The sequence below is a fragment of the Aegilops tauschii genome, chromosome 4, assembly GCF_002575655.3.
Source record: "Aegilops tauschii subsp. strangulata cultivar AL8/78 chromosome 4, Aet v6.0, whole genome shotgun sequence".
Classification (NCBI taxonomy): Eukaryota; Viridiplantae; Streptophyta; class Magnoliopsida; order Poales; family Poaceae; genus Aegilops; species Aegilops tauschii.
The window spans coordinates 210,875,835-210,902,598 of record NC_053038.3 but is presented as its reverse complement, the minus strand read 5'-3'; the positions used below and the strand labels follow the sequence as shown (position 1 = coordinate 210,902,598).

Sequence of the window (26,764 nt, the reverse complement as noted above, 5' to 3'; positions counted from 1 at the left end):
AATGCACATGATGACATGATATGAAAATGCATGACATGACAAAATACAAAACGAAAGACAAAACCCGACAACGGAGGGAAAAAACATATCACATAGCCGAAAATGGCAAGAGTCGGAGTTACAAATATGGCAAGTTACATGCGGGGTGTTACAATCCGACCAGTATCCATCATGGAGGATCGGCGGCCCTGGTCCTTGACCTCATTTTCGATGGGTACCACCTCACTAGAGTCCTCATGGACGAAGGCAGTAGCCTCGATCTGATTTACTCTGATACAGTGCGGAAGATGGGTATTGACCCATCAAGGATCAAACCCAGCAATACCACCTTTAAATGGGTAATCCCAGGCGTTGAAGCCCGCTGCTCGGGCACCCTAACCCTGGAAGTAGTGTTCGGCTCGCCGGACAACTTCCGAAGCGAAGAATTGATCTTCGACATCATCCCCTTTCACAGCGGCTATCACGCACTCTTGGACCGGACGGCATTTGCTCGATTCAACACCATCCCCCATTACGCCTACCTAAAGATAAAGATGCCCAGACCCAAGGGCTTCATCACAGTCAATGGCAATACGGAGCGTTCATTCCGGACTAAGGAACATACAGCGGCCTTGGTAGCCGAAGTCCACATCGGCATCGAGGGTCCAAAATATCAGCCCGCTGTCAAGGCACGAGAGGCAAGTAAACGAGCCTGAGCGATGTCTCCATTTAGGGAGCCTCCCTATGCTCCATGCCCCCCACAGTGGGCCCACACCAATCACACAGTATGTGCCCCGTAAGCACAACTTTGCGCTCAAAATACCATAGGCAGCTGTGGGGCCCAATTAAACCAAAAGCCAAGTGTTCGGCTCAACCGAGATATGGTCACCCACGTCTTTGGACATCAACAGGTACCATTTAGGATATATCCGGCATTTAGCACGAACAGCACGGTGACTTCTCTAGACCATTTTTCAAGGGCCCATCGGCCGATCATCATCCCCTCCAAGAAATTATTCTTCCCCATAGAAGCAAAGACGCAGATGTTCAGCAGGGCAAAGTAAGGGCATCAACCCACGCATCAAGGCCCTGTGCAAACCTTTCATTTGTAAAACTTTTTCTTTCTTACAAAGTACGTGTAATCGTTGCTTCGGCAATTCGAATTGCACGGCTAGACGTCATGAGCTTATTGGAAATAAAGACCACCATTTACTGTCTGCTCATAATCCTTTATATTGCACACCTGTTCTTATCATGCTCTTCGATGCCGCCATAAATTAGTTCGGCACACATTTTCTCTGAGATGCAATCGGCTAATAGACCGGGGGCTTGATTGTAATACTCGTCGCATCAAGTCCAACACTATATTTTTCTATGTGTTTGGCATCTCAGATATTGCATTATATGAATCGGTTCCAAATTATGTCTTGGGTCAATAGTTGAGTTGCTCGGCTCCTGTGCTTACCCTCTTACGTTCAGCATGTTCGGCTAATAAGGTAAAGGGAGAACCACTGCGATTGTACTTCTGGCTAGCCCGGTCAAGTACCTCAGTGGAGAAAGCCGAAAACTGACTTTCATAATAAGCGAGAACTGGTCGGTGATCCGATGACAAGTGTCAAACTAAGAATCGATGGCAATTCCCCTGGTGTTATTCGAAGGGTTTTGTCCTTGCAGAAACCATGTCATGAAGGTATATACCTCGGCTCTCCCGAACATCACAAAGCAGTGGGGGCTAATTACTGGCACCACAGTCAAGCTCCTATGGCTAAGTGAAAGTAATAAAACTGCATAGTCTGATTGCCTTGTTTCCCTCACGCACTACTGCCTTCAGGCACCGAGACGTCGGCTAAGGGTCACAGTGCGGAGGAAGAAACACCCTTCGTAGCATCTACATGGGGGCTGAAGCCGATGACTGGTAACTTTCAGATTAAAAACGGCTGCATAGGAGTCAAAGTAAACAAAAACAGACGGAGTATGATAAAACATACAGAGCAACCACATTATAAATCAAATGGTTCAATCGTCATTTAACACATAATTCGATCACTCAAGGATTACATCTTTCGAACACTAGGCCTCTACGGCCCGAGCAATGTCCATCACGATGGGGAAATACTGCTCGGGGTGCCTATTCTCCTTCTTAGTAGGCGGAGGACCGGTGGCCATCTCGACCGGCTTAATCTTCGGCCAGTGCACCATGGTCCTCGCAAAAGCCATCCAGGCCCCCTCAATGCAGACGGAGTGCTTCACCGCGTCGATCCGGGGCGAAGCATCGCACAGCTTCTGCACTAGGCCAAAGTAGTTTCTCGGTATCGGCTCTGAGGGCCACAGCCGGACATACAAGTCCTTCATGGCCGGCTCTACCATCCGATGCAGCTCCATCAGCTGCTTCCTCTAGTTGTTGAGAAGGGGATGGTGCTTGGGGGCTTAGAATTGCACCCAAAAAAGCTTCTGCTCGACATAGCTTGGGATGCTAAGTACTTCTCCGCGTCACAGGCGCTCTTCGGGAGATCCACAAAAGTGTTTGGGGAACGGCATACTTGTGTAAGCAATGCAAATCTGTTACCATCAAAGGCACACTACAGTAAGTACGGCTTACTGTTCAGGCACGAACATATCACCGTGTACCCTCGATGCCGGGGGTGATGCACCGCAGCTCACGTCGAAGGAGACCCGGCCGGAAGCGCGGTACGCAAGCAATCCGGCGGGTGCTTTTGAGGACCCGAAACCCCACACACCCGGGAGGGACACCGTCAGGGCGCGCAGAGGCTATGGGCTGCCCTAGGTCGACCTGATCTCCCCTAGGGCCTCGAGGTTTGCCACCCTGCAACAAGAAGAACAGACGAAGAACAAGGAAGAAGAAGAACTAGGGTTAAGGAGAAAGGATAAAAGATAAAAAGTGGTAGATGATTTTGTCGATTGTGTGTTGTTCAATTGGCCGTCACCCCTTAGGTATATAAGTGGCGGCTGGACTTCCCGTGCAAGGAAAAGTCTTGGATTCACGTCCAAAACCCTAGTCAAATTCGGATTGGTTTTGTCCGAACTTTCCAAAACTGTTCGGTTTAAACTGGCTGCACCTTGTGGGTCTTTTTTGTGGTGGTAAACTACTTCGGATGGAAACGAGTCCAAAAGCAATCTTGACCATTTTGACGAGACGAACAACTTTCCTGTTGAACGTTTTTTGATCAGAAGAAATCTTGATGGTCAAATCGCTCGCGCAAAACAGGCTATCATTCGCGCTACCCATCAGACAGGGTCGCGCCATTTTCTGCCTCCTGACAGAGCTGCATTCTGATGGCTCTAACTTTTGCATACGAACTCGGATTAGAATGAATTGTATATAAAAATCAATCATTTCGACGAGATGCAGACAATCCATGTAGATCATTTTTTCATACGAGGCAGTCTTGGGGGCGTAGTCAGCCAAATAGTTTTCTGAATATAAAATCTCAGTATTCCGAACACAACTTCGGCCTTCTAGATGAGATCGGATGGCGATGGCCCAAACTTCAAAGATGTTCATATCGACAATACAAAACTTTTTCATGTAGATCAATTCTCCATTTGAGGCAATATTAATTAAGTTCTTGACCGTGCAAAAATCTGTAGCGAACACATGCCCCCCTATTTTTCGGCAAAACTTGGATGCCGAAAAATAATTTGCCCAGAGTTTATTCTAAGGACGATGTCAACACTCCATCGTCCATTTATATGTGCTTAGGGCGATAATTATATATCGTCCATGTCTTTGCTTAGGGCGATTGTTATATATCGGCCACTTTGATTAGCAACAAAATACAGCTAATCGAATGTATGGTGATGAGGTAAAATCCTTGCATGTTGTAAGAAATTATAGTGCGTCCATGGATCAAAATAAGTCCATGGAGGGTAACTAGTCATACCTGAGGATGAATTCCATGTCATCGGCATCAATGGCGTAATTGGAGAATGTGGATAATGTGTGCACCGAAGACGTTGAAACCTTCGGCTTGGTCGTTCATAATTTTCACTCTTTTCCTTCTTTACCTTTGTCGCACTTCTTGCAATGGAACCTTGCACATCACTCTTGTTTTGATTATTTCCTTTGGGAACCCATGCCATGTTTCTTTTTTCGAGCTCTTGTGGACTAAGTTTTTGTAATTTATTTTTTTGCCAATACGATAAGCCGAGTGAGCGCCCCGGCTGTGATTTTGTTTGAACTAATGACAATTCTTATTTTACCTTGTGCACTTTCAACTTCTTTTCTTCAGATTTGGCACTTTGATTCTCGACAATTGATTGCTTCATCTCATTGCCTTTAGTAGCTAATGTTAACACTTTAATTGGCTCTTTATCCTTTAGGATCAAATCTGAATTGGCACTCTTGCGACCATCTTTTTTAACTCGATATACTTGTTTGATCACCTCTTCCTTCTTTCTTGAGCTCCAGACCGCCTCTTTCTTATTCAAACGGTCTTGAACATATGACAGCTCACTGAACGTTGATCTTTTCTTGAAGCTGCATAATAATGGTGAGATGGTCTAAAATATGATGGAGAATGTGCCATTGTATCATACCTGTTCCATGATGAATATCGATCTACATGAGCATAGGGAGGCATCCACGGCATTGGCATTGGCAACCAAAAATAAGAATATGGACACGTTGCAATAAAATTCTCTTGTTGCCAATACCGATCCTTGGATTTGCGCCTAGGGGGTGATCTTGATGCTTTTGCATTACTCGGTCGTTATGCACCATTCTCTTCACTTTTCTTTTGATATTTATCTAATATCTGTGCAAAAGTGACCTTGGATTTCTTTTGCTTGTGCTTATTGTGGCCTTTCTCTCCTTTTGTTTTGCTTGCATCGATCTTTGGATTGCTTTGTTGCCCCCCAGTCATTGGCGTCTTCATTGTATCTTTGATAGAACTCATGCCTTCAAGAATATTTTCATTGTGCTCTTGAACAACTTCTTTACTTGAAAGCTTGATCCCATCACCTGTAGTTTTTACCTTCTCATCTTTAAAGGAATCGTCTTGAAGCAGCCGATTCAAAAACTGTTTTCCATTAGGACCAATCAGAATAGACTGGTCATCCCTTGGTGTTTCAACAAATTTTAATCATCCTTTATCAATTGCCGATTTAACTATTTGACGAAACATGTTGCAATCCTCAAAATTATGCTTGGACGCATCATGCAACTTGCAATACATTCATCCTTGGATTGATGGCTTCAGATGGTAATCAAGAACTCTAATGTAATTATTTTTCAGCAACAAATCAAATATTTGATCACACATGCTTGAATTGAACGTATACTTCTTATTTTCTAGCCGATCTTGGTGTGCAAACGGCTTTGGAGTTAAGCAAACGAATGGTCTTAATTGGGAATATCCCCATTCGTCTATGCATTTTGTTTTGCACCCTATCTCCGATGTATTTGGATAAGATATTATATTATTATCGAATTTCTCAAAAGAATTTGACCTTGGCTTTAATTTTCTGAAACGAAAATAGTTAGAACAAACATGCCTCAATTGAGACCAAGTGCAAGCCAAGTATGAAACAAGCAAAGCTACCCAATTAGATATGAAATTTTGATAAAGCAATGGGGAAAATTTCGGCTGCAATAATAGGTCACTATTGGTCTTTATAAATGGCACAATAGGTTGACCGATATGCTCTATAACAGTTTTATTGCTAACAAGTAAATTTCCCTTCTTCATTGGTCTTTCAAAATTACTTATGAGAATTTTTCTTATAGAAGCATCAACAATAAAGTTGCGACGAAATTGGAAGATAGGTAAATCACTTGCTAGACATACCTTTTCAAACACGTTGGGAGAGCATGATGGTTGTGTTACTTGAACGATATGTTGTTCCTCTTTCAAATAGCTCCCCAACACCTTGAAGTCCTGTTCTTCCAGAAAAGATTCGGCATACGTAATATTTGATTCGGTCTTTTCAATAGCCGAATTAACTTTGTTATCCGAATCAGCACCTTTTTTGACAATTCTATCCACACTGGCTTTCTCTTTTTGGCATAATCTAGCTTGGATTGTAGTAGAATTAATAGGCCTTCCCTCTTTTATTAATTCATGTAGAACAACATTGCATTCGTCCCAAAAAGACGTAAGATTTTTCTTAATGACCCAATCTAGATAGAATTGCCCCCCGACACTTTTAGACTCTTTTGGTAACGAGATGGCACCGAAATTCTGTAATTGTGTTGGGGGGACATGATATGCCACGGCAGTAGGTGAAGGCATTTGTGGTCCTGTAGAAGTTTCACTTATTCGGCCATGACCATGAAGGTGCGGAGCCGAATTATGGACATCAACAGTTGCGTATGGTGCCAGAAAATTAGTAGCATGAGGTGTAGCATATGATGTTTGAGGGTAATTGGTCGAATAACTAGTAGTAGCATGGCCAATTCCCCTATCCACCAGCACGTTTGGATTAACATACTGCAAATTATTTGCCGATGAATAAAAAGGTGAAACACTTTGTTGCATACTATCGAAAGTTCCTATATGAGGTGTTTCAACTTGATTAACCGAACTCAACATGTTGTTCATCGGCATATAAATTTGTGGGGTTGCCGATGCATGGGAGTTGGGATACATATGTTGCATGTTGCTAAAATTATATGAAGTTGAAGCATGAAGATTATTCTGAATCGGCTGTTGTGCATAATTAGATGCATAATTGATAAAACTAGGGCTAGCCAAAACATTATGCTCATTAAGCGATCTAGCAACAACATATGCATTATTTGCATCTACATAAGTGAATTGGGTATTCATATTACCTTTGTAGATTGCAAACCCTAGATGACGATCTCTTCATAGCAAGAACGGGCTGGAGACCGTTCAAAGCTTCATCCCCAGCGGAGTCGCTAAAAAGTGTGTTCGCACATGAACACGTCACCGTGTACCCTCAACGCCGGGGGTGATGCACCGCAGCTCACGTCGACGGAGACCCGGCCGGAAGCGCGGTACGCAGGCAATCCGGCGGGTGCTTTTGAGGACCCGAAACCCCACACGCCCGGGAGGGACCCCGTCAGGGCACGCGGCGGCTATGGGCTGCCCTAGGTCGACCTGATCGCCCCTAGGGCCTCGAGGTTCGCCGCCCTGCAACAAGAAAAACATACGAAGAACGAGGAAGAAGAAGAACTTGGGTTAAGGAGAAAAGATAAAAGATAAAAAGTGTTAGATTATTTTGTCGATTATGTGTTGTTCAATCGGACGTCACCCCTTAGATATATAAGAGGCGGCTAGACTTCCCGTGCAAGTAAAAGGCTTGGATTCACATCCAAAACCCTAGTCAAATTCGGATTGGTTTTGTCCGAACCTTCCAAAACTGTTCGGTTTAAACTGGCTGCACCTTGTGGGTCTTTTTTGTGGTGGTAAACGACTTTGGATGGAAACGAGTCCAAAAGCAATCTTGACCGCTTCGACGAGACGAATAACTTTCATGTTGAACGTTTTTCGATCAGAGCTCATTTTGATGGTCAAATCGCTCGCGCAAAGCAGGCTATCATTCGCGCTACCCATCAGACACGGTGTCTGGTGGGTCGCGCCATTTTCTGCCTCATGACAGAGCTGCATTCCGATGGCTCTAACTTTTGAATACGAACTCGGATTAGAACGGTTTTTATATCAAAATCGATTGTTTCGACGAGACGAAGACAGCCCTGTAGATAGTTTTTCCATACGAGGTAGATTTGGGGGCGTAGTCAGCCGAATAGTGCTCTAAATATTAAATCTCAGTATTTCGAACACAACTTCGGCCTTCGAGATGAGATCGGATGGTGATGGCCCAAACTTCAAAGATGTTCATATCGACAATACGAAACTTTTTCATGTAGATCACTTCTCCATTTGGGGTCATATTAATTAAGTTCTTGACCGTGCCAAAATCTGGTGTGAACACTTACCATCCACGATAAGCCTGACTTGGCGGAGTTCCTGCTTATAGCTTTGCGCTTCTGTCTGCGCCTCCTTGACCTCCGACATCAATGAGGTCAGCTCGGTGGACCGGTCTTTCTTCTGTTCCTCAAGGCCCTCACATTTAGTGACAGCATCCTTGAGCTCCTGTTGCACTTCGGCCACTCTCGCCTCATGCTTGTCGCTTATTGTCTTCACCACCGAGAGATTGGCGGCCGCTTGCTTGGCCGCCGCCTTTTGTTCAGCAATTTCCTGCTTGGCCTTTTCTAGCTCAGCCTTAAGGTTCTCAACCTCCGCGGTGACAACTGCAGTCATAATCAAGTAGTTATTGCTTAGAGATCATCCCAAATACTCTGCCTATCAAGGAAATCCGAGCTCCGAAGTATACAGTGGACTAACCTTGTTCTTCGACAAACCGCTTGTTGACAATGTCAAGCTCCTCATCGGAGATCTTGAGCTTCTAATCCATTTCAGCCAGCTCTACAGCATTGGCAGCTGCTACCGAAGACGAGGCCTACAAACAAAACGCTTATATCATTCAGGCTCCCAATTCGCGATTTTTGATCCTCCGCCAAGTTTTTTCGAAACCTGACAAAGACTTGGGGGCTACATTCAAGCCTTGATTATCACAAGCATTCTCCGACCTTTTGATCCCCGCTTGAATCTTTTCAAACTCATACGGGGCTCGGGGCTGCTATATGTACGAGGATTGCATAAACCTTACTTAAAAACAAAAACTTTCATTTCATGGAAAGAATATTACATTGCTTACCTCAAAGCCCGTCAGGAGGCCACCAAATGCTTCCTTCAACTCGCTGTTAACGGACCAAATACTTTGTAAAACCATGCCCATCAGGGCGCGGTGTTCTTCAATCACGGAGGAGCTATTCAAAGCCTCCTCCATCACGTCCGGCCACCCAGCCGCAACCCGATCCCCAGAGTTCGACGCTGGAGGCAGGGCCCTAGTTCCCCCTTCGGTGGAGGGCGGGTTGGACAACTCCGGGGGCCTCGGGGGCTCCTGGACCGTCTTTGGTGAGGGCTTGGATTGATCGATCTCTCCCTCTTTGTTCACCAGGAGGGATCCCCCCATCCTAGTCTTCGGTGATCGAGGTGTTAACCTCGGCCATGACGTCGTCACCACCCCCCCCCCCCTCGTGCCCAGACCGGGAGGGATCTTTCGAGACAGCACCTCTCCAATGTCTCCTAGGACTATAGGGGGCGTGGAGCACGATTCAGTCCCACTCTTCGCCAGCTCGACGGGCAGAGAGTTCCCCTCTGACACCTGGTCAGTGAGGAAATCGCGCGGCGGGCTGCAGCATGAAAGGGATGCATGCGGTCACTAACAAACTAATAAAACAAATGCCCGGGGAGTCTTTGGATTCATACCTTTGGGCAGGGGGTTCTCCCTGAGGTCCCTTTGGGGAACCTCTTTGGGCGTTGCAGACTCCTCGGTGGAATCCAAGCGGTCATCTAGCAGCACCAACTCGGCCTTGCGCTGCTGCCTCTGGGCATGAGGAGGTTGTTCCTCCTCGGCTTCTTCCGATGCTGCCATATTTCTTGTGCGGGAGGAGTCGCTCTCCTCCCCATCCTCTTCCTGCTCCCCCTCCCCCACGTGGGAGGAGGGAGCTTGTGTTTCTCCGTACTTCGTGTCCGGATGATCTCTTGAACGAAGGCCTTCTTTGGCCTCCCTCGCCTCCTTCTTCTTCCCCTTCTCTTTCTTCTCTAGCGCCTTGCACGGCGCCACGGTCAGCATTTCCTCTAGTAGGGCCGACCTGGGGTCTTCGGCCTACGGGGCCGGACTATTGATCTGCACGGCCTTATCGAGCCAGCCCTGCGAGGAAGGGGACGAAAGAATCAGATCCCTTGTTAAAAGACGGATACTTGAGCATAGAAAGAATAAAACTTCATTACCTTCCTAGGAGGGTGTGCGGCGTCGAGGCCGATGTCCTCCTCCTTGGCGGCCACTCCTTTTGGAGCTTGAATAACACCTTCCACAATTTGTCGTGGGTGGTGACATAGAAGCGGAGCATGGTGATAGGGTCTTCAGGTTTGTAGGCCGACATGGGGGTGTTTCGTTGCTGGCAGGGGAGGAGGCGATGGTAGAGCATCACCTGAACCACATTGAACAGCTTGGCGCCCGCCTTCTTCACACTAACAACACGCTTCTGCAGCGACTCCACCTCTGTGGGTGACCCCCAGTCGAGGCCCTTCTTGGTCCACGAGGTTAGCCTCGCGGGTGGCCCGGATGTGAATTCGGGAGCCGCAGTCCAGGCTGCGTCACGTGGTTCGGTGATATAGAACCACTCCTTCAGCCAAACCTTCACAGTATCTATGAATGTGCCCTCCGGCCACCCAACCTGGATGAGCTTGCTGATCATCGCCCCTCGGCAGTCCGCATGCTGGCCATCCACTAACTTCGGCTTAACATTGAAGACCTTCATCCACAATCCCAAGTGTGGTTGGACCCGCAGAAAAGCCTCACAAACGATGATGAAGGCCGAGATGTGGAGGAACGAATCTGGGGCTAGATCGTGTAAATCTAGCCCGTAGAAGAACATCAGTCCCCTGACAAAGGGGTGAAGCGGGAAGCCTAGTCCTCGGATCAAGTGGGGGATGAACACCACTCACTCGCTTAGTTGGGGCGAGGGGATGACCTGCCCCTCCTCCGGAGCTCAATGAACGACGTTGGCCGGCAGATAGCCGGCGCATTTCAAATCTTCGATGTCCTTGTTGGTGACTGTTGGGGATGTAACCCCGCGATATAACCCGCCCTAATAGGGCCAGGTTAGACTGTTGGTGACTTAAGGAGCTGGGCCTTTGAAGAGCAAAGACAATCAAGTATAGAATTGAGAAGACGACTAACAAGATGGGTCGGCTTAGGCTTAATATCAAAAGGCGGCCCAGAAGTATAACCCGCCATGTAATGATCTACCTTGTGATGCAACACGACTTAGAGTACGGTCCGGTCATGTATCGTAAGCTGACCCGGGCTCTTGTAAGCTGGCGGCCTCGACCTGTATATAAAGGCAAGTCCCCGGCATACAATAGACAGGTTACAATCAATTGATAGCTAGGTCAAGCTAATCCGCTCTCATGTAATCGATACTCAAGCAATACAACACAAAGCAGGACATAGGCTATTACCTCGATCGTGAGGGGCCGAACCTGGGTAAATCGGTCTCTCTCATCGCGCTCAACCCCGACAAGCTAATCATCGTTGCGATGGCTTCATACTTAGGTCCTTTCAAAAGGATATTTGCCGTGACAAAACCACAACAGTTGGCGCCCACCATGGGGCCAGCGCATGGTGGTTTTGAGTTCTTGAAGGGCTCTTTCCCAGGGATCGAGGGATACACCGTTGGTAGGATGACCAGGAGTTGCCGCGACAAGCTCTACATCGACGACACTGGCTGGGGCCCTGAGGCCGACTCAATCGAGTACGGGTACCAGGTCCCCTTCGGCGGAATCCACTTCTTCATCGGAAAAATCAGCGGGTCAGAGCCTGAGCCGACATCTGCATCGACATCATCGAGTCGGCTCGGCACACGCTACCCGCCCGGGTCCAAACCGGGCGGAAGCATGTTTTCGTGGGCTTCACGCATGGGATGGAACTTGCGGAGGATTCTGCATACAGAGGAGAGACTCTCATCTACTCAGGTGATGAGTCCTCAACTGGAGAGACGGAGTCAATCTATCAGCTTCAAGACGGCAGGCTTGGGGGCTGTTCCAATGGCCACAGTATTCCGGACCCCTATGAGCCGTCGTGTAGGGCTGCTATCTTCATGGCCGGCACAGAGCCGACTCTTAATTCTTCAATGGCGGCTGCAACAGCCTCTAACCCGGCCGCGGCAAGGGTTGATGAATCCAGGTCAGGCAGGCCGCCGACTCAGGTACTACTGGATCTCAAGGGCACCTTGACAACTTTGTTGGCAACAAAGGTCACTGCAGCAAATCAGGCAGAGCACAACGCAGAGGATGCAAAGATTCGTGAGGAGTTAACCAAAGCTCAAGAGGATATCATGGCTGAGAACAACCAAACAGCCGCGCTGAAGGCTCAGATCGACGTAGAGGCAGAACGTGTGAAGGCGGAGGCTTGGCGCTTAAGTCAGGATCAAAACGCGTCTAATGCAGTATTCCAGAGAAGATACCAGAGTCGCCTACCATTGACGTATGACCCAAGGCATTTGTTCGACACTCCTGGAGCAGGTCCGAGCACTCCAGATGCACGGGTGAATCCCCAGTTAAACCCGGACATGCCAGGGAATCGGGCGAGGGCTCAACCTTGTCAGCCCGAGCCGGCACGGAGGGAAGAGCAGGCACCTAACCCGCCCCCAAATCAGACACCACCTCAGCGTTTTCTGACGCCACCAAGGCACTTTTCTAACCCGGTGGACAACATGTTAGCAGCAACAACCCGGTTGGCGGCGATTCCTATTACTGGCGAGTCGCTAGTCACGGTGGAAACTCATAATGCAGTTGAGCTTTTACAGACAGCCATTACACAGCAAGCGGCTTATTCATACAGTCGTGATTGTGCGCACTCAACTCCTCTCCCGAGCCATAGTTATAGCCGGCGTATTGAGTCGCCTGTAGCAAACGGCGTCGAAACCAACCACAAGTTAACCCGCCTGATCCTCGGAGTGCGGCTCAAGCACTCGTGGATGGTGCAAGGGCCCGTCGAGAGGCCGAAGCAACAAACCAGGGGGCTTATGAGTCGCCCCCTGTGATTCCTTCAGCTTCAACCGAGGCCGGGTTAAGCACTAGAAGTCTCAGGGTGCCGTGTTTGGTGGCGGCTTTGCGCAATGAGCATTTGCCCAAGGATTTCAAGGGTCCCCATAAGATACCTAATTACACATCAGACCTCCCTCCGGAGGCTTGGATTGAGAGTTATGAATTGTCCATGGATATGTTGGATGTCAGCGATGCGGTTTGTGCTAAATATTTCACCATGATGTTGGAAGGACCTGCACGCACGTGGTTGAAAGGCCTGCCTCCTAATTCTATTAACTCATGGGCCGAGTTAAAGGCGCATTTTATCAAAAAAAATCAAGGAACATATAAGCAGCCGCTGACGATTGTTGATTTGGATCATTGTACTAAGCGTGAAGATGAGTCGGCCCATCATTGAGTCCAGCGGGTTTCAGCTATCATCCATTCATCAGACATCATAGCGGCGCCTCAGGTTGTTCTAATTATGGAGAAGTGTCATTTCTCGCCTCTTAAGCAGAAGCTCGAGCGGCTCAAGCTTACGTGCCAGGATATGGTTGATCTTATGAATGCCCTCACCAAATATGATGATTCTGATAGTACGAAGGATCCGAGTTCTGATGATGAGGATAAATCTAATAAGGGTAAGAAAACGGTGGTGCTAAGGGCCAACAACAGAATATGGCCAGTCAAAATGGCAATAACCAGCGAAATGGGGGTAAGCACAGACACCCCGATGGTGGGTCAGATCTGGTGGCAACCACCAACCCTAGATATAAGAATCAGCGTCGGGATGGCAATGTTAAGCCGCCTTTCAATCCTTCAAGATCACATAGTATTAAGGATATGCTTTATGCCCCTTGACCCAAGCTTAGTTATAAAAATAAGCCAGCCAAACATGCTTGGAAGGATTGTTATGTCATGAAGGAGTTCAGGAATCAAGGGTTTTCACGGCGTCACGGTAATGGTAATGGGCCGCCCGACGGGTCAGGCCCCGGGTCTCCAGGAGCTGGCTTCGGTGGTGGTAACTCAAGTTCCCATTATCAGAACCATGGAAATCAATAGTCTGGCCATGGGAATCATCAACAGGATAACCAGTCTGGAGATCAAAGTAACCCTAAGCAACTCAACGATGGTCAATACCACGTCTTCACTACGAGTCTTTGCAAACGGGACCAGAAGGTTCATAAGCGGCCGGTTCATGTAGTAGAGTCGGCTGTTCCGCAGTATTTGAGATGGTCTGAGCACCCGACAACATGGAGCAGGGTTGATCACCCGCCTCGGGTTGATAACCCAGGTCACATAGCCCTTGTGGTGGCCCCCCAAGTGGGTGGTTATAAATTCACCAAGGTGCTTATGGACGTGGTAGCAGCATCAACATACTGTACTATGATACCTTTCACCAGATGAATCAGACTGACAAGCACCTTAAGCCATCCTCCACAGTATTCCATGGCATGGTCCCTAGAAAATCGGCTTACCCTGTTGGGAAGATATCATTAGAAGTGGCTTTTGGTGATGAGCATAATTACAGAACAGAGACGTTATGGTTTGAGGTGGTCAAAATCAAGAGCCCGTATCAAGCTTTGTTTGGATGGCTGGCTTATGCTCGGTTCATGGCTCACCCTTGTTACATCTATCTGCGGCTTAAGATGTCAGGGCCAAAGGGGACAATGATAGTACATGGTAATCGGAAAGTCACCATGGAGTGTGAGGAAGGAGATGCGGCTTATGCAGAGTCAGTTTGTGCCACAGAAGAGCTCAAGTATTACAAAGACAATGCTGACCCGGCTGATATGACCCCGTTGAAGAAACCCATCACAGAGTCTAACCTGCCCCTCAAATTTATGTCGGCGAAGGATACATAGCAAGTGGATTTTGTCCCTGACGACTCTTCTTAGCAGTTCACCATTGGGACAGGGATGGATCCTAAATAGGAAAGCGCGCTCATCGAATTCATCCATGAGAATATGGACATTTTTGCATGGAAACCTTCTAACATGCCAGGTGTGCCCAGATAATTCACTAAGCACCGACTTAATATTGATCCTAAGATGAAACCTGTTCGCCAATTCCTTCGTCGTTTTAATGAAGAAAGGCGTAAGGCTATTGCAGAGGAACTGGCCTGGCTCCTAGCTATTGGGTTTATCGTTGAGGCGTTTCACCCTCAGTGGCTGGCTAACCCTGTACTTTTGCTTAAGAAGAATGGCACTTGGCACATGTGTGTTGATAACATGGATCTTAATAAAGCGTGCCCAACTGATCCTTTTGCTCTCCCTCGAACTGACCAGATCATTGATTCCATGGCGGGTTGTGAGAGTTTGTGTTTCCTGGATGCATATTCTGGTTATCATCAGATCAAGATGGCAGTGGAAGATCAGGAAAAGACAGCTTTCATCACCCCTTTGGAGCATTCTGTTATGTGGCTATGCCTTTTGGGCTGAAGAGTTACTTATCAGTGTTGTGTGCAAAATTGTTTTCACTAGCAGATTGGTCGAAACATTCATGCCTATGTGGATGATATCGTGGTTAAGTCAGGGAAGAAAGAGACCCTACTCGACGACCTGAAGGAGACCTATGACAATCTGAGTGTATACAAGATGATGCTTAACCCGGCCAAGTGCATTTTTGGTGTGCCATCTGGAAAATTGTTAGGGTTCTTGGTCTTAGAGAGAGGTACTGAGGCTAACCCCGAAAAGATTGAGGCTATAACTTATCTTTCTAAGCCGGCGTGTATCAATGATGTCCAACGCCTGGCGGGTCACATCGCATCCTTGAGCTGGTTCATAAGTCGCCTTGGCGAGAAGGCAATTCCTTTGTATCATATGATGAAGAACACTGATCACCTCGTCTGGAGCGAGGCAGCTAATGAGGCGTTTGAGGCACTTAATAAGCAATTGGCTGAGCCACTTGTCTTGGCTGCACCTATAGAGAAAGAGCTTTTGCTCCTGGATGTGGTGGCTAATAATAAGTTCTTCAGTGTTGCAATTGTCGTCGAGCGCAAGGAGGCGGGTAAGGAGTATCCAGTCCAACAGTCGCTTTTTTATGTCAATGAAGTCTTAACATAGTATAAGAAGAGATATCCACATTGGCAGAAGCTTGTATTTGGAGTATTCATGGCGAGTCGCAATTTGAAGCATAATTTCCTTGGACACCCAATCACAGTGGTCAGTTCAGCCCCTTTGGGAGATATCATATAAAACAGAGAGGCTACTGGACGGGTTGCTAAATGGGCAATTGAACTTGGGCCACATCATCTTAAGTACACAGGTGAAGTGTCACGGGTGTCTTTCAGCGTTGTGTTTCCCCTGAGGAAGGTTGTGAGATTCTTCATGAGATTCATGCTGGGGAGTGTGGTCATCACGCCGGGTCAATGTCTATAGTGGCTAAAGCTTTCTGGCATGTATTCTTCTGGTTGACAGCTTATGCAGATGCTAAGGACCTAGTGCGGAGGTGTGATGGTTGTCAGGAATTTGGAAGGCAAGCACATGTGCCGGCTTAGGAGCGGAGGATGATCCCAATAACGTGGTCGTTTGCAATCTGGGGGCTTGATATGGTTGGACCCTTTAAACAGTCTAAGGACAAGAAAACTCACTTGCCTGTGAAAGTTGGTAAGTTTACCAAGTGGGTGGAAGTTGAGCCTGTTAGCAATTGTGAGGCAGCGACTGCAATTCACTTTGTCAAAAAATTGACGATCTTCCACTTTGGTTATCCTCACAGTATCATCACAGATAATGGAACAAATTTATCCAAGGGTGCTATGAAACAGTTCTGTCAGAGAGAGCATATCCGGCTTGATGTGTCATTAGTATCTCACCCATAGTCTAATGGGCAAGCTGAGCGTCCTAACCAAAAGATATTAAAAGGGATCAAGCCCCGGCTTATGGTACCTCTGGAGAGAACTCCGGGTTGTTGGTTTGAAGAGCTTCCTGCAGTTCTTTGGAGCATCAGGACTACCCCCGACAGATCAACAGGCTACACGCTCTTCTTCATGGTTTATGGAGCCGAGGCAGTTCTTCCTAGTTACATTCGACATGACTTGCCAAGGGTAGCGGCTTATGTTGAAGCAGACAATGAGAAGGCGCGTCAAAATGCTCTCGATGCTTTGGAAGAAGAAGGTGATCTGGTGGTGGCTCGCTCGGTAATTTACCAACAAGACCTGCGTCACTATCATAGTCGTCGGGTTAAAAGTCGGACGTTCCAGGAGGGCGACTTAGTGCTCTGTTTGATACAAGATCAGACAGGGATGCATGAGTTATCACCGCCTTGGGAAGGACCCTTTGTGGTTATAAAAAACCTAAACAATGGGTCATATCATCTTATTGTTGGGGAACGTAACATGATCCGAATCGACTCGGCCGTGTCCGATCATCACGTGAGACGGAGTAGTCATCATCGGTGAACATCTCCATGTTGATCGTATCTACTATACGACTCATGTTCGACCTTTCGGTCTCTTGTGTTCCGAGGCCATGTCTGTACATGCTAGGCTCGTCAAGTCAACCTAAGTGTTTTGCTTGTGTTCTGAGGCCATGTCTGTACATGCTAGGCTCGTCAACACCCGTTGTATGCGAACGTTAGAATCTATCACACCCGATCATCACATGGTGCTTCGAAACAACGAACCTTCGCAACGGTGCACAGTTAGGGGGGACACATCTCTTGAAATTTTAGTGAGGGATCATCTTATTTATGCTACCGTCGTTCTAAGCAAATAAGATGTAAACATGACAAACATCACATGCAAATCATAAAGTGACATGATATGGCCAATATCATCTTGCGCCTTTGATCTCCATCTTCGAGGCGCGGCATGATCACCTTCGTCACCGGCATGACACCATGATCTCCATCATCGTGTCTTCATGAAGTTGTCTCGCCAACTATTACTTCTACTACTATGGCTAACGGTTAGCAATAAAGTAAAGTAATTACATGGCGTTTTCATTGACACGCAGGTCATACAATAAATTAAGACAACTCCTATAGCTCCTGCCGGTTGTCATACTCATCGACATGCAAGTCGTGGTTCCTATTACAAGAACATGATCAATCTCATACATCACATATATAATTCATCACATCCTTTTGGCCATATCACATCACATAGCATACCCTGCAAAAACAAGTTAGACGTCTTCTAATTGTTGTTGCATGTTTTACGTGGCTACTATGGGTTTCTAGCAAGAACGTTTATTACCTACGCAAAAGCCACAACGGTGATATGCCAATTGCTATTTACCCTTCATAAGGACCCTTTTCATCGAATCTGATCCAACTAAAGTGGGAGAGACAGACACCCGCTAGCCACCTTATGCATCAAGTGCGTGTCAGTCGGTGGAACCTGTCTCACGTAAGAGTACGTGTAAGGTCGGTCCGGGCCGCTTCATCCCACAATGCCGCCGAATCAAGATAAGACTAGTAACGGCAAGCAAATTGAACAAATCATCGCCCACAACTACTTTGTGTTCTACTCGTGCATAGAATCTACGCATAGACCTGGCTCATGATGCCACTGTTGGGGAACGTAGCAGAAATTCAAAATTTTCCTACGTGTCACCAAGATCAATCTAGGAGATGCTAGCAACAAGAGGGGAGGAGTGCATCTACATACCCTTGTAGATTGCGAGCGGAAGCGTTCAAGAGAACGGGGTTGATGGAGTCGTACTCGTCGTGATCCAAATCACCGATGATCCTAGCGCCGAACGGACGGCACCTCCGCGTTCAACACACGTACGGAGCGGGGACGTCTCCTCCTTCTTGATCCAGCAAGGGGGGAGGAGAAGTTGATGGAGATCCAGCAGCACGACGGCGTGGTGGTGGAAGTAGCGGGATCCCGGCAGGGCTTCGCCAAGCGCAAGCGGGGAGGAAGAGGTGTCACGGGAGGGAGGCGCCAGGGCTTGGGGTGCTGCTCCCATGCGCCTCCCCACTATATATAGGGGTGGAGGGGGCTGGTTTCTTGCCCTCCAAGTCCATTGGGGCGTTGGCAAAGGTGGGGGAAAGAAATCCCATCATTTCCCTTCCCCACCGATTGTTATCCCCCTTTTTTAGGGATCTTGATCTTATCCCTTTGGGATATGATCTTATTCCTTCTAAGGTGGGATCTTGGTGCGCCTTAACCAGGGGTGTGGGGCCTTGCCTCCACTACCCACGTTCATGTGGGTCCCCCCATGCAGGTGGGCCCCACTTCGGAACCTTCTAGAACCTTCCCGGTACAATACCGAAAAATCCCGAACATTTTCCGGTGGCCAAAATAGGACTTCCCATATATAAATCTTTACCTCCGGACCATTCCGGAACTCCTCGTGACGTCCGGGATCTCATCCGGGACTCCGAACAACTTTCGGTTAACCGCATACTAATATCTCTACAACTCTAGCGTCACCGAACCTTAAGTGTATAGACCCTACGGGTTCGGGAGACATGCAGACATGACCGAGACGACTCTCCGGTCAATAACCAACAGTGGGATCTGGATACCCATGTTGGCTCCCACATGTTCCACTATGATCTCATCGGATGAACCACGATGTCGAGGATTCAATCAATCCCGTATACAATTCCCTTTGTCAATCGGTACGTTACTTGCCCGAGATTCGATCGTCGGTATCCCAATACCTTGTTCAATCTCGTTACCGGCAAGTCACTTTACTCGTACCGTAACGCATGATCCCGTGGCTAACTCCTTAGTCACATTGAGCTCATTATGATGATGCATTACCGAGTGGGCCCAGAGATACCTCTCCGTCATACGGAGTGACAAATCCCAGTCTCGGTTCGTGCCAACCCAACAGACACTTTCGGAGATACCTGTAGTGCACCTTTATAGCCACCCAGTTACGTTGTGACGTTTGGTACACCCAAAGCATTCCTACGGTATCCAGGAATTGCACAATCTCATGGTCTAAGGAAATGATACTTGACATTAGAAAAGCTCTAGCAAACGAACTACACGATCTTGTGCTATGCTTAGGATTGGGTCTTGTCCATCACATCATTCTCCTAATGATGTGATCCCGTTATCAATGACATCCAATGTCCATGGTCAGGAAACCATAACCATCTATTGATCAACGAGCTAGTCAACTAGAGGCTTACTAGGGACATGTTGTGGTCTATGTATTCACACATGTATTACGGTTTCCAGTTAATACAATTATAGCATGAACAACAGACAATTATCATGAACAAGGAAATACAATAATAACCATTTTATTATTGCCTCTAGGGCATATTTCCAACACTTATTGACGTACGGGAGCACAAGAAGTCACGTACCTCTGAGGAGGAGACCAATAGGTCCTGGAATATTGCTCATCTTCGGCCTTATTATACTTAAGCCACTGGCTCTCACAATTGTACATACTTTTATCTATTTATATATCTTTTTATGATGAAAATAATAAAGCTGGCATCCTCGAATCGGGGCATCTACCGTTTCATCTCATATTTACTGAGTTTGAGTCTTGATTAATTGATCATAAGGGCACTAGGGGGCTTCCAACTCAATGGGTTTAGCTTACAAAACCCTTTTGACCCGGTGAACTGCCACATTATTGGTTATACCTGCTTGTATGCTTGATGCTACTCCGAACAAGATGACCCGCCGTACTCTTGCAGTTAATCCTTTGTGACCCTGAACTGTCAAGTTTAAAACAGCGGTTTAAAGTCATGCGAGGGCCAGCTTACCGATAGCAAGGATAAACCAAGGCTTTTAAGCCATGCTTCATGAAAGCAAGAATTTGAGCCTTAAAAGGTCATATTCTTTCGGTCAAGATTAACAGCCAACTTATAAGTATAGAGATGAAAGCAAGAATTTGAGCCTTAAAAGGCCAGATTCTTTCGGTCGAGCTTTAATAGTCGGCTTATCAGTATTGACACACACACACACACATATATATATATACATATATACACACACACACACACACACACACATAAACACTATTCTGATCACGGGATCAGAATATTATTCTGATCACAACATGAACTTCTTGAGTTACACGCCTGAACTTCCCTCTATAGGAACCCGACCTTCGGGCTATCTTCGCAAGCGTGTCTCCCCGCGTGAATTATTCTGATTAGTCACATTCTATATGATGTAAGTGTAATCTAGAAACAATTTTTTGCAACTAAATGCCCGTTTTAAATAGAAATCTCGCTCGTTGGCGGATTTTGCTCTCGGGTCGTGATGAAATTGCGTTTTTTGCAATTTTACTGTCTGAGTTGTTCGACCTGAACTTCCCCCTGTGCTAGGTTGAACTTCCGCCAACATTGCCCAAATGGGGCTTGCGATATACCGTTGGAAAGCTATGGACACCAGTATCATGACACAAGTTAAATTTTTGGCAAAATGTAAGCGGTTTAAGAGCAGTTTTGAAAACCGTTGTTTCTTCACACAAAAAACATGAATCATATTTTTGATCGCATCTCTAAACCGTTTATCGGAATGAGGCAAATAATATGGCGTTGGAAAGCTGCTGCAAAACCGCTCCTTCCACATGTTGAAAGCTTTCTCTAATTCCCTATGGTTAAAGAGTAATTTGGAAAATCGTAAAATTTCGCAAACCGAACAGCCGAGTTCGTATTTTTGATGTAATTTCTAAACCGCTAATCCAATTGAGGCAAATGATATGGCGTTGGAAAGCTTATGAAAATGCGCTACTTTTTCATGTGGAATGTTTTTTCTAATTTTGAACAGTTTAAAAGTAATTTAGAAAACAGTACAAGTTTCACCGAGTTTGTATTTTCAAGTTAATTTTTTAACCGTACATCTGAATGCAGCAAATGATATGGCGTTAGAAAACTTGAGAAAATGCAAAACTTTTTGTTATATATTTTTTCTCCCAATTCCTTACTCTTTTAAGTCAATTTTGAAAATGTCTAAAAACGTATTTTCACTGTAATTTCTACAAACTTTATCGAAATGGGGCAAATAATATACCATTGAAAAGCTACGGAATATGCGAAACTTTTTCATGTTGATTGTTTTCTCTGATTCCTAGCCGTTTTAAGTAATTTCGAAAAAGGCGGGATAATTCGTTCTACCTTTATCGCGAAACAGATTTCTTGAAAAATGCACCGCGTGAAGAACTTGAACTTCTCGGCATGCGTACCTGAACTTCACTCTGTTTTTCACGGGCTTTTTTTGCTCGCAGCTCTCCATCCACTCACCGGAACACTCACCGGAATTGAGCAAGTGATATACCGATGTAAAGCTGCTGTAAACACGCAACTTTCCTGTGCTGATCATTTTTTCATACTCGCGACGGTTTTAAAAGTTTTTCATCTGAAATTCATTCGGTGTAGTAGTTGAACTTCCTGCTCTTTTCACGTTGAACTTCTGTGACGTATTTTCGTTTTGTAATTTCCTCATACATTAGTCAATGTCACACAAGTGATATTCCTTTTGTACAAACCTCTCTCACAATAATTTTTTTAACTTTCTCCGACGGAGGACTTGAACTTATAACAACAAAACTTTTAGCCTCTGCTTTTTTATTCTTTTTTAATACAAAATGCACAATGTGTCGTACGTGAACTTCTGACAGTTATCAATCTGAACTTCTCTCGGTTACGTGAATATAGAGTTTTTTTATGAATTTTTAATCTGATTTTCTTAATCTTTTTTTATGAATTTTGAAGCGCTCTATTTTTAAAATTTGAACTTCTTGTTATTTTGTTTTTGAACTTCTTGTTTCCATTCTTTAATAACGAGGAAAATTTAAGTTTTCTATAAGCATCGAACTTCTCCATCTTTTTAATATGGACTTCCTGGTTTTATTTCTTAATCCTTTTTTATAAAATTTTGAAGCGCTCTATTTTTAAAAGTTGAACTTCTCGTTTTCTATTTTTGAACTTCTTGTTTCCATTCTTTAATAACGAGGAAAATCTGAGTTTTCTATAATTATCGAACTTCTCCATCTTTTTAATATGGACTTCCTGGTTTTATTTCTTTAATTTTTTAATGCAATTTTGAAGCGCTCTATTTTTAAAAGTTGAACTTCTTGTTATTTTATTTTTGAACTTCTTGTTTTCATTCTTTAATAACGAGGAAAAAATCTGAGTTTTCTATAATCATCGCACTTCCCGCTGTTTTCGCTTTGAACTTCTACCATGTATTTTTGTTCGTAATTTCTCACCCGTTCATCGGAGTTGCACAAATGATATATAGTGCCCATTACCTATCTCACAAGAAGTTTTTGAACTTCCCCGTGCTGAGCACCTGAACTTCTAGCAGCGAAATTTTTATACTTTAACTTTTTATTTTATTTTCTCATATGAAAACACACACCATGCAGCACGTTAACTTCTGGCCGTTTTCAATTTGAACTTCTCTGTAAAAAAAGTTGTCCGTAACTCCCAAAGCACTCATCGAATTTGAGCAAATGATAGCATTGGAAAGCATTTTTTAACAAATCATGACTAGTTGAGAGCATATTTTGAACATGCTAAGACTTGTTTTGAGCATATTTTAGTAACGAAAAAAATCTAAGATGTTTTAAATGTCGAACTACTCTATTAATTGAATTTGAACTTCTCAACACTTTTATTTTGAACTTATGTGTATTTATTTTATAAATGTGGAAAATAAAACCGATGTGTTTGTCCCTATAAGGAATTTGACGAGTTTATTTTTATTCTTTAGTAACGAGGAAAATCTGAGTATTTTATTCACACCGGACTTCATCGTTTTTTTAAATTTGGAACTCTTGTTTTTTTACAAATGGGAATAAACCTAGTTTTTAGTAAAATCGAAATGCTTTATTATTTTAATTTGAACATCGAGAGTTTTTCATTTAGAAACGGTGAAAATCCTTTTATACTTTACTTTTTCAAATTGAACTTCATACTTACTTCTTCGCGAAATGAGAAGATTCTGATTTTTTTTTGTATACATCGGACCCTCCATTTCTTTAAAGTGAACGTCTTGGCTTTATTATTTGGCAACATGGATTTTTTTGTAAATAAACATAGAACCACTTCATTTTATAAATTTGAACTTCTAGGTTTTTCATAGAAAGGGAGAAAATCTTTTTAAAAAAATATTTTTGAATTGCTCTGTTATTTTAATTTGACCTTCTCAGAGTTATTTAGAACCATGAAAAAATGTTTTCTAGTATATATATTGAATGACTTTGTTATTTTAGTTTGAACTTTTTGGTTATCATTTTTCAATACTCGGAAATTCATGGGATTTTTTTAGTATAACGATAACATTTTCTTTGAACTCTCTATTTTATGAAATTTGAACTTCTCAAGTTAACACTGTTATAGTTGAAGCTTTGTTTTTCTTCATGGTATATAACCATCGAACTTCTGTGTTATCTTAATTTGAACTTCTTGGGTTTTTATTTTTTAGGAACTGAAGAAATCCAAGTTTTCTTATAAGCACTGAACCGCTTCGGTATTTTAATTGAACTTCTAGGTTTTTTAGAAACATGAAAATTTTGCTTTTTAAAAAACTTTTTAAACTGTACTATATTTTTAGTTTCACCTTCCCAACTTTCTAATAAATGTTGGACTTCTCCGTTATTTAAATTTGAACCTCTAGGTTTTTTTAAGAAACGATAAAATTGGACTACAAGGTGGTAACACAAGGAGTTGCAGCCGAACGCCTTCCATTTCTACAAATTTGATCAATGAACACAATTTTGGCCTGCTAAAAATCAACACATTGGACTATGGCCATACTAATTACTCACACAGAAAAACTGATCGTAACACAAGAAAATTGTGGCCTTGCAAAATGCTTTTGGGAATGCTTAATCTTTTGTGAAGAGGAACAGAGACATAACGAGCACGACCCACACACGAACACACGAAGCACCCACACAGTGAGTGCGGACACACATACGAGACACAAGACCTAGCACGGACGCAGCATCACATAACACTATTTTTTATTTTTGAACTTCTGAATATCCTTTTACAAGCTTGAGCCATCAGGTTCCAGCGGCCCAAAATACAATTATCTGAACTCTGAAGAATAATATGACAACTCTTTATGAACTTCTGCCAGTCAACCATGCGTATTTTTGCGGCCATAATGGATATGCATAGCATTTCAAACAAATATAAATGATATGATGTTCTGTATGTATTTAAAAGCACACTCTGTGTCTACTACTAGCAAAGTTCCCCAAAGATCATTTTTCTCAAGCAGAATAGCACAAAAGCCACCAATGTTGAATGTATGACAAACCTGTCCAAGAATTATCAAAAGAAGTTGATTAGTCTCAAAAGGAAGCAGACTGGGTGAGTTACTTGTCCAGAAACAAATAATAATAGAGAAAGGTAAGTCGATCAAGTTCGTACCTGCAGAGTAAAGGAGCTACATTTCTGTGATTTACTCTCTGGTTCAGAGGTAACATAATATGGTGAATGAACTGCCGTACTTTTTCAGACTGAACCCAACGCTTTTGCTTTCTCAGTGGAATGCATACGCTGCAAATAAAGTGTTTTCCACTATAAGTTAACTGTAGTCAACTTCGAAACAACCACAATTCACCTCATAGCAACAACACAGAAACACTTCAGAAATTATAGCAAAATTTGTAGCCAAATTGAGCACCCGCACCGCACAGCTACTTGGGGGATATAGATATGTGATCGCCAATTTCACAGGTTCAGAATCACTTTATACAAGATAAAATTTGTGAAGTCACTTCACAAGAGGCATTGAATGGAGAGACCTACAGGGCCTCTACGACGGTAACATTGTGTTCAACCAACTCTTGATGTTCTGACCGCATCGGCGGCTGCACGAAGGCCACCACCGTGCCCACTATCGCGGCCACTGCCAATAAGAAAGATGGCTGTTGGATCTTCAGCTAGCCAACAACCTGAACTCCAGTTCTCATCCAAACACCACGTTCAGACTTTTCACAAAGTAAACACTGTCAGTTCACCTAGGGGATTCCAGCAAACCTAAAAATGTGCTCCGAAAACTCTCTTACTCTCAGATTTTCAATTCTCTCGCTGCCAGTTTTACTTGAACGGCCATGAGAATTTTACTCGACCTGCCACGGATGCTCTATAGCCAGTTCATGGTGAACAACAGTCAGTAGGACTCACCTGTCGACGGGCTCGTCGGAGTTGTGCTCGGGGATGGAGGAAGGAACGAGAACAAGGAGGTTGTTGTCGACGTGCCGCACTCGAGGACGCGTGAGCATCCGTCGGATTCGGCGGGTCGCGGTTGTTCGAAGGCGGCTGGAGACGGACGTGCTCAAGGAAGAAGGAACTTGCCGGAGCAGCACCGCCTCCCCGGCGTGAGCATCCATCGGACCCGCGGGGCCGCATCTGTTGGGGGTGGCAGGAGACGGCCGTGCTCGCCGGATGGGGTGAACTGCCCAAGCCCCGGGGGTCAACTGCATCCAGCTCGCTGTACGGGAGGGGTCGCCAGAGAAGGGAGCGGTGGTGGCGCTCCGAACTTCCAGCTCGCCGTGCGGGAGGGATCCGCCAGGAGGAGGCGGGTCCGCGGCGCGGCGGAGGGGGCGGGTCCGCGGCGCGGCAGAGGAGGCGGGCCGACGGGGCGCCGGAAGGAAGCGGGGGCGGCGGCGCAACGCGCAGGGCTGGTGGACGCCAGGGGATTGGGGCGGCGGCGGGGGTTGGTGGAGGTCGGGAGGTGGGGGACGCCGGGGGTGTTTTCCTTTTTTAGTTTTTTGACGCTGTGTTATTCGAGTTCGGGAATAACACCCTCTAAGAGTGTTATTCTGTTAACACCTAGCCTTATTCTGCTAACAGTTCGACACTATCCCTCGCCCCAATCCAAACTACCCCAACCCGACTAAACAAACCGCAGCTAAATATCCACACCCCACTAATCCCACACTTCCACCCACGCCCACCACTTCCTCTCTCCTCCCCACCCCTGGCCTTCTTCCTCCTACCCCGGACGAACTACCACCGGCGCTGCCCTCCCAACCTTCCTCCCCAACCACCTATCACCGCCACCTAACAGACAACGTGTGCCGCCGCTTCCCAGGCAGCGCGCCGCTGCCCAAGCACCCCGGCCGGTTGATAACTCACAAGTATAGGGGATCGTAACCGTTTTCGAGGATAGAGTATTCAACCCAAATTTATTGATTCGACACAAGGGGAGCCAAAAATATTCTCAAGTATTAGCAGTTGAGTTGTCAATTCAA

At 45.4% G+C, this 26,764-nt stretch overlaps 1 protein-coding gene and 1 long non-coding RNA gene across 2 annotated transcripts; one reads left to right on the top strand and one right to left on the bottom strand.

The window, feature by feature from the left end:
• Positions 1-236: 236 nt before the first annotated feature.
• LOC141021768 (uncharacterized) lies at positions 237-695 on the top strand. The gene has a single exon (XM_073497622.1). It carries the CDS (start codon positions 237-239, stop codon positions 693-695), a length of 459 nt encoding a protein of 152 aa, XP_073353723.1.
• A 23,808-nt stretch (positions 696-24,503) lies between these two features.
• Positions 24,504-26,298, bottom strand: LOC109760807 (uncharacterized). The gene is made up of 3 exons (XR_012181823.1): positions 25,695-26,298; positions 24,936-25,064; positions 24,504-24,822 (listed from the first exon to the last, which is right to left on the bottom strand). It is a non-coding gene; the product is annotated as an uncharacterized lncRNA (long non-coding RNA).
• Between the last annotated feature and the right edge of the window lie 466 nt (positions 26,299-26,764).